Source organism: Solanum pennellii, chromosome 3, assembly GCF_001406875.1.
Source record: "Solanum pennellii chromosome 3, SPENNV200".
Taxonomy (NCBI): domain Eukaryota; kingdom Viridiplantae; phylum Streptophyta; class Magnoliopsida; order Solanales; family Solanaceae; genus Solanum; species Solanum pennellii.
The window spans coordinates 69,823,828-69,832,797 of NC_028639.1; the positions used below are offsets into that span (position 1 = coordinate 69,823,828).

At 35.1% G+C, this 8,970-nt stretch overlaps 2 protein-coding genes across 2 annotated transcripts; one reads left to right on the plus strand and one right to left on the minus strand.

The window, feature by feature from the left end:
• The first annotated feature begins 2,208 nt into the window (after positions 1–2,208).
• LOC107012769 lies at positions 2,209–3,387 on the plus strand. The gene is made up of 2 exons (XM_015212691.2): positions 2,209–3,041; positions 3,133–3,387. The coding sequence occupies exons 1-2, from the start codon at positions 2,382–2,384 to the stop codon at positions 3,214–3,216; spliced, it is 744 nt and encodes a 247-aa protein (XP_015068177.1). The 5' UTR covers positions 2,209–2,381; the 3' UTR covers positions 3,217–3,387.
• Positions 3,388–4,266: 879 nt separating this feature from the next.
• Positions 4,267–7,946, minus strand: LOC107015265 (probable xyloglucan 6-xylosyltransferase 5). The gene is made up of 2 exons (XM_015215483.2): positions 6,353–7,946; positions 4,267–4,696 (listed from the first exon to the last, which is right to left on the minus strand). Exon 1 carries the CDS (start codon positions 7,738–7,740, stop codon positions 6,388–6,390), a length of 1,353 nt encoding a protein of 450 aa, XP_015070969.1. The 5' UTR covers positions 7,741–7,946; the 3' UTR covers positions 4,267–4,696; positions 6,353–6,387.
• Positions 7,947–8,970: the final 1,024 nt, after the last annotated feature.

An 8,970-nucleotide genomic window follows, 5' to 3' on the forward strand; every position in this document is an offset into this window, starting at 1 on the left:
CATAAGTTTATGTGTTTAGTTACGTAAGTTTATGAATGGTAAAACAAATGCTATATTAATTTATACATAATTCTAATCAACTATCAAAGAGTTACTTATATATAATTTAATATATTCATAACGTTTTTTTCTAATAAGCTATCAAACGATATCTAAATGTTTATGATTTGTGTGACTTGTTCCACACTTTGAGCTAAAAAGAAATTGGTCAACGATTTGCTTAGCTCAAATTTATTATTTCTTTTACATTTTTCCTTGTTTGGTATCTCATCACCAACCAACATATTTCCCTTATTGAGAGTTTGTTTTTTAAAAAAAAATTATTAGAAAAGCAACAAAAAATACTCTAAATTTAAATTTGTCTTATGGATCAATTTAGCTTCACGAAATAGTCACCCAGAAATCTTTTATATATGATTGAGGTACGTCTTCCGTCCGTAATTATAAAGATTTTAAGATAAATTAAAAGAAAATCTTAATAGAAAATAAGTAGATATTAAACACGTAGTGAAAGATAAAACTGAGTATATGTATTCGACGACTAATCAAAGTTGAATCGACTAGTTTGGACAATTTTATACAGATTGAATTGTGACACCTAATAGGGAGGACAGCCACAAATAAAGCAATGCTATTTTTACGACTTTATGTGAAGACTTTGTTTTGTTATAAATAGAAAAGGCAAGCATTACTTACAAAACCTGTCTTGTTTTCAGCAACTTCTTTGTGATGTTCAATCAATTAAGCTTACTTATGTATTCGATATTCAGTTCAGTATTTTCAAAGTTTGATTTGGATAACTGATAATTAAAATTAAATATTGTTAATTGTTGAATCCTAAAAAAAATAAAAATAATATCCAAAGCTGGACCGGTCATATTTTGATTAATTAATGAGTGTTTAATTGTTTTTAAGTTGGATTTTGGATTTGAAAGCTGTAAACTGAGAAGTTAAAAAGTAACGCCGAATATTGAACTCTTCAGACTGCACTAAGCAAAATACTCCACCACTTGTAATTTTTAATTCCAGCAACCATAAAAATGTATTAGTTTGGAGATTATTTGACTAATATCTTAATTGTGATTTATTAATAATCCTGTTTCTGGATTGTATCAATAAAAATTTATTGAAAGGAGAGTATTTATGAAACAAGGATATTTTTGAATTATATTCGATTTATTTTTGGGTTTTTTCGTTTAAAAAGTGCGTAGGCTCGTGCCAATTTTTTATTTATTTTAGAATGTCAAATCAAGTGAGATAGGCTGGCCCAATTTTTCAATTTCATCCACCCGATCATGTATGGATGGATATGCTTTTTTGAATGTCAATTTCTTTTTTAACGAATAAAAAAGAATATTTTAGGGTGTCTTCGATTTAAAAGAAAATATTTTATTAAAAAAGTATTTTTATTATTATTAAATTTATTATTGAATATCCATAAATTAAGGAGTTGGTATTGTTGCAAATGTATTCATTTATCCTTCCCCGCATTTTCTTTCGCCTTCCACCCTTAAAAGAAGATATAACAAAGATATCGCGAAAATAGAATTTAAACTCGTGACTTTAAGGTTATGAATCTTGCGAGTTACCAAACTTACAATGCAAATTTCACTACCTCCGCCGGAGAAGTCTTCTAAAAAAATAATTTTGACAAATCAAATATAATTTCTTTTTAAAAAAATATTGAAAGTGGGACTTCATTTTAAGAAAATGGATTATCATGATTATTTCGTTGTCAAGTTAACTGCTGTAACTTTTAAGTGACAAAACAAGTTTGTGTTACTTGGATGCAATAAAATTGTATTCGTGTGAAATTTATCCGGCACTATAATTGCACATTTGTTGTTTATTTTACCAAACATGTTCTTGTAGAAAAAATTATAATTTCTGATTCAAATTTTATAGAGTAATTTGAATAATGAAATTCTAAAGTGACTAAGCTTGAGTAAAATATTTTGTATGGAAAAATTATCTAACTATACAAATATTTCTACAAGAAATACTAACCTATCTTATAGTTGAAATAATTACACGGTACTAGATTTCAAATCGAATACATCACTCTTACAAATTTTTAGTCAGATAAATGTATCAAGAATAATAAATACACGTATTTTTTGTTTGACTCTCATGTATTCAGTGAAGTTAATATGGTACAAAAGATGATTTAAAAAACTTAAGTGAAGAGATGTAATAATGTCTTAAACTAAGTGTTGTTGGCTCATTTTGTACACTACAGCTAAAGCTTAAATTGGGTACCAAAATTGGCTATCTTTGCACTTGGCAAACATATATAATTGGGCCAAAGAAATGTCCAGATGGTAAATTTGTCACGGGTCTCAGATGTGTGAGCAAATTTGGAAGTTGTTTACTGTTTAGTAATGGTGATGGCGGATCTCGATGTAGAAGAAGAAGTCGCTGTAACAGAAACTCAGCTAGAGAAGCTTATGAAATGGGAACGTAGGAAGGATTTTCGATCTATTTCCGATCCACCATCGGTCGTTTGCTCTATGTTCGAGATCCGAGATAATCCACTCCACAAATCTTCCGGCGAGTTCGCCGTATTTCCTCCGGTAAACCACGAGAACCTTTACATATCCGTGAATTCCGTTCAGAAAACTCATAGCCAGTCATCGTCACCGCCGTTTCCCTCATCCCCGTCGGTGTCGTCGTTATCATCATCCTCATTTTCACCTTCTCCTAGAGATAACGATGATTCGTCCTATTCATTCGCAGCCTCAGATTCCAATGTAGTGGATCCAGTGAATACTGTACCAGATAGTCCTCGGCCCCCAGCCAGAGCAGCTTGTAACGGAGGAAGATGGTGGAATTTGGGACTGCAAGTGTTGTTTTCTAGAATCGCCGGCAGTAGCATTTTAAACCGGGGTTTCACTTCAGCTCGAAGGGCTGTAACGATTGTTCTCTCGCCGTTTGGAATGGCGGCAATACTTGTGACGTTTGCGTATTTTCGTAGGCGACGAAGATTGCTTAGAGCACAGAATGGGGAAGAGCTGAGACGCACCATTAGAGCGAAAGATGAGGTCTGTTAATTTTTGCTACAAAAATTCCGATGAGTTAATTAGTTTTAAATATAGTACTGATTTATAATCCCTGGTTGTTCGTTTTTTGCAGAGAATAGATCAACTTCTAAGTCAAATAGCAGAGATGAATCAGGTATTTGTGGCTATGCACAAACGTAATCTGTCCAAGAATTAGCTGAAATTAGTATGTATCAATATTATGCAGTGTAGGGATAATGGTCAATACGCACACATTCATCATGCTGAATGTCGATGCTCTAAGTCCATTAACGTACTGTGTATGCATGTAGTTTGAAACTCAATTCTTGCAAATATACCAAAAATGGTAGGTTTGTTTAGATATGAATCTCTGAATCTCCAAGTTAACGAAATATGCAAATGGCCGAAGCTGCAACTAATCTACTACTAAGCATCATAATGTCCTGATTTCCCAGGGATACAACACCCGGATCCTAAGAACGTCATTGATCTAATATCTATAAGCACGGGCCTGCCCCAGAACAGCTTTAAGAACAAACTTTGAGAGCCGTGTGGACAACGAGGAAAAACACAATTTACAGTGAATTATGTAGATTGTTGAATCGATACCTACAGTACCACCAGGGAAGAAAATACTTGCTAGTTCTTGGCTTTCTGCAAGTACTCCATCCATCCCAAAAGTGGATGGCCTCAATCTGGTGTTAGAGTCCCCTTGGGTACGATACTCATCTTTGTTAAGGAGCGCTTTTACCCCCAATGTGGGACTTTCTGGCGCAAATCCGGATTTAGTCAGGCTTCAATGTGGGTACTGAACACCGGGTGGGAAAACAAAGAAAGTTCTTTTCCTCTCCGCTATTTTCCATTTCCCCCCAACCCCAACTCAGGCAACGTAAATAGTACTGTAGGTGTTTCTAACTATTTTAAGAGATCATCAGTTAGTGAATAAACATTCTCAACTCCCAAACAATATGTGGAGGAAAATTTGAAGCTGATCAATCAGCTGCAAGGTACAAAACTACATTGACAAGAATACAGGATTATATCTATGTGAGTGCTTGCTTCAACAATTTTCTGTAATGGCATTTGAAAATGATAGTTTTGTGCAGAGCTTGTGGATGTACTGCACAATTATGTGGCCCTCTAAAAGAAAAAAACAGTTGCCCTCATACCACCATCTGCTGGACAAGTTATCGATATGATGGAACTACTCAAACTTTGGCGAAAAGGCTAAAAGAATGAAAGAAGATGAATTAATGCTGGTACATTTCCAAGTTCATATAACTTTATGGTCCACTATCATATACCAAAAAAATTAACCAACAGAAAACCGTCCAAGAATTGCAATTATACAAGTGTGATCACATCTTATACCTACCAAAGCTGTAGGTTGAGAGTGAGTAACTCATGTTGAAGCTATCTAGACAAATTCTACACTCATTCTATTTGGTTCCAGCTGTTCTTTTCCAAGCATATCATTCATACAGTTCAAAAGGCATCTCGCTGAGAAACTAAAATGTTGCTAGAAATAAGTAAACCTAACACAAAACTTAAAACCGTGGGAGGAAAAAAAAAGATGCAAGGCTTGACCACCAAAGTATAACAACCAGAAGAAACATGGCCACTTCTTTCCAAGAGAGCCATTCTCATCCACGACAGGTCAAAACCTCAGTCGCACCCTGTGGAAAATCCAGAAATACTGTTATTATGGACGGTAAAAGATCAAGAAACTTGGGAAAATGTTTAGACCACAAATAATAAATAGTGTATAAGGATAACAAATTCCGTCCTTTAGCTCTGACACAATGGTTTTTTAAAGAGGTGCAGTAAAAGAGAACAGCGCTTAAGAATTAGGAAGCCTAGATTAGCAGTATATAATTCAGTTTAAATGGGATTTGCATCGCAGTAAACCAACATCATCCCACCCAAATCCATAGTTGCACATCCACTAATCATAGCTCCAAGTTATATGGAACTGAGGCATAGTAATTTTTATTTGGTGTATGTTACTTCATCATAGAATTAAAACAAAACAGAGCACTTAACAAAGTACAAGCCATATCATATGAATACATTATTATTCAACAAGTGACTTGAGATAAATCATTGAATAGATTTGCCATGCTTGACTAAACCAATCTGCTGGTCGAACCAATTGATCTCTAAAACACATGGGCTACATCTCCATTTATACAACACAAGAATATTTATCAGCACCTTATTACAGGGACTAATGTAAGGTTGAAGTAGAAAGGTAAAAAACAAATCAAAATCTAATATCTAATGATGAACTCGATAGGCCAAAGCAGACACTTCACAAGAAGAAAACAAACAACAACTACTATGCCTCAATCTCAATCTAGCTATGATAAGTTATATCTATGTCGTGTATTCTAAGATTCATCACATATTAATCAGCTTTACACGCTGCTTGTCAATCTACCACAATCCTCCTCCTTATGATAATAAAAGAGATTCAAAAAGACCATCACCAGTATAGACATTTTAATTCGAAGGAGACGTTCTAATCCAAGCTCTCAAATAAAACAATACAGCAGTCGTCTAAATCAGTTACCCTCACCCATCCCTGGTCCCCATTCTGAGGTAAGGCATGCTTTCTCATTAGAAAGATAGGGCAAGTCATGAATACTACCAACTAGAAGATGTCCCACCTCAAATTGAAGAGGAGAAGGGAGAACTGCCAAGATTCTTAATCTCCCTAGTCAGAAACATCGTAGAGTTTACAGAGAAAAAGAACTCAACCCTGATATATCGACATCAATCTAGCAATTAAACAAGCATTTTCATTCAGAAATTCCATTTTTACTCTTCCCCCTCTCTTTTTTTTTGGGGGTGGTGAGGGGGGTAAAAATGGAGGCTGGTTAAAAGGTCTACTCGCAAAAAGGACCCTGCTGGAAAATCTAACAGCAAAACAGAAGACCAAATCTGATGTCAGACATTCGATTAATAAGCCAATTAGGAGTTTCCATGTGTTCAGCTGGACAATCTAATAGAGGATAGGGGGATGTCATTTGCAAAACAGGGTCACAGTGCTGATAACTCAGGCAGGGGAGAAAATAAATGAATAGTGATTGTGCATCAGCAATACAACAGTTATGGTAAACAAAAATACTAACAGAAACTAAGATCTTGTCAACACATTTGGAGTACAAGTTGTTCAAGTATGACCAAACACAATTAGGAAATGTGCAATGGTTACTCAGGTTTCAAGACGTAACGTGATGCGGAAGGGAGCTATGTTGACATGTTTACATTACAGAGTGTTATAGATCTAACCTACAAATACAAACAAACCAAAATGATATCTCATATACCTGCAGATTCTTCTATGCAAAAGCTGGTGTGGCCACTAGCTGTGAGTTTCTGTGCTCTCATGCTTTGCATGTCGAACATCTAACTGATCTACATACTGCAATGGATTATCTGTTTCATTCCTAATCCTTTTGATGTTTGGGCTCAACAATCCCTTATGTCTAAACCCATACAAGTTAAGCACTTGATTATCTGCAAAATTGAAAGCCCTCTCCATATTTTTCAAGCACCTCTCAGCAGGATAATCTCCATAGCTCCCACATGGCTTGCATCCCACAAAATGAGTCACAAATGGCCATCTTGCATCGCCCAAACCTGGATGGTAGTTCTCAATCATCTCCTCGTACCTATCAACTAACCCTGCCCAATATCCATGTAGATAGTAAGAATTCTCAATGAACACCTTGTCCGTCCACTGATCCTTCTGTGAGGTCAGCAAGTATATTAGCGCAGACTGATCATCTGCTTCAAATGCTGGTCTACCCTTCAAGTTAGCTGTCAACACCTTCCCAGCTTCTTCGCGAACAGGACCTTTCGGCCCCATTGGTGCCCATGCATCCAACAAATCAAGAGACCACTGGCAATTCCTTACGAGGAAACTACCCGTGTTTACCGCAACCCATGATTTCTGATCAAACAATAGATCTGGGTAGCCATGAATAATAAGATTATGATCTTCGTACTTGGAAAAAGGGATCTCAAAGACCATATCAGTGAATAGAGCATCACTATCCATCCACCATATCCACTCTACTTCAGGGTGTGACAACATTAGTCTACGAATCAACGGCAGTTTAGCCCAATACCCAGCCATTTCCATTTCCAATTGAGCTAAATTATAAACAATCTCAATCCCATGGATCCTACAATAATCAATTTTGTTCTTTATAGCCTTCAACAAGTAATGATCCCCAATTGGATTATCACAAGGGTTTGGAGGCGAACCAGTTACTAGCATAACACGGGGCTTACCTTGAACAAAATTAGGGAATTCAGGGTTTTTCTGAAGCCAGAGTTTCCTGTCTTCATCCCAGGCATTAATCTTCGGACCTAACCTGTACGTTGCATTAAGGCTGAAGAAGTCATCCGGGTCCTTATCGGATCGGATCTCGGCTATGATCCGGTTAGTCTCCTCAATTAGATTCAGGTTCTCAACATCAGGTCCCGATGAAGCGAGATTGCCGAAACCAATTGTGCCACGTAGGACAAGGATAGTAACAAAGCCGCAAAGAATAGTAATCTTAATATTGTTGAAAGTACGTTGGATCTGTCTTCCCCGAGGTAAAATGGAGCTGGCACGGCCTCCTCCGGCGCCGCCGTTGGGTGTGGCGGTAGTGGGTAGTGCTCCACCAGCTCTTTTCTGAGCTGTGAAGCTATTGTCTGGACCCATTAAGCTCAACCTCTCTTTTTTTTTGAGTAATTTGTGTAATGGGGGGTTTTAGAGGAGAGGAAAACAGAGTGACATGGAAGTCAGAAGCGTGAGAAATGGAGAAGAGATAGGAAGAAGAAAGGAAGAGACAAAGCACCGACGATGGACTCTAGTTTTTCTGAGTAAAATTGTTATTTGTTTTGTAATGATTTGTTTCGTTAATTTAGCTTTTTTTGAGTTTTTAAGTTTATTTTACCGTAAATAATAAAATCCCGCTGTTCGCGGGCTGGATTTAACGCGTTATTATGAACCCCATGTTCTTCTTCCATTAGTTTGTTCAACTAATTTTTAAATAGTCATTACCAGCTTCCTTTCAAGTTTCCTCAATTACCGATTATTTTTCTCAAAATATTGTCCTTCAATACATTCTATTTCACACCCACGAGAGACATTTTTCATGACAAACACGAATTTTTACTTTATAACAATATAAGTAAAAAGTATTTATTAATCTTTTAAGAAGACTAAGATAGAAGTTATTTTACTGTTATTACATGAATATAGATATATAATAGAGTAAATGAAAAATCAGACAGATATAATTTCAAAAGCTAGTCGTTCACAATCACAATTATCACATAAAGCACTCTCGATCCGAATAAGTCAAAATCATACTCCTAACTCCTAAGATATTTTAATAATGTGATTCAGTTAAAATTAAACATTTCATTGATATGATAAAATAATTTATTTTTTGTCTTTGCGATGTTATTAAGGCTTACATTTAATAATTAGTACCCAGTAGGCTAGTACTCTAGAAATGCAAGACCTTAGTTTTCGACAATTAAAGAACCATTAATTAAATCTAGAGAAAATTAGATTTAGAACTAGATGTATACTTGTGAACACCTAATTTTTTACCAAAACATAATATATTTTACACCAATTTAAAAAGGGTTATATTTAACATAATATAAAATAATAATAATAAATTATAAATTAATAAAAAAATATAAGATCAATTATAGTTTAATAATAAAAAAATTGATAAATAGAAGTTGGGAATTTAAGTTATTTGTTAATTATCTAGTCTAAAAATAATAATAATATAGAAAATATTGTGAAAAGTATAGAAAAAGAAAAGAAAAAGGAGTCCTAAAGATTTCAAATTTGTTTTACCTTATCCTAATTATTCCCAACTTCCTAACTTATTTTACTAAAAAATCTCATCCCATTTATTTTTTATTTTTT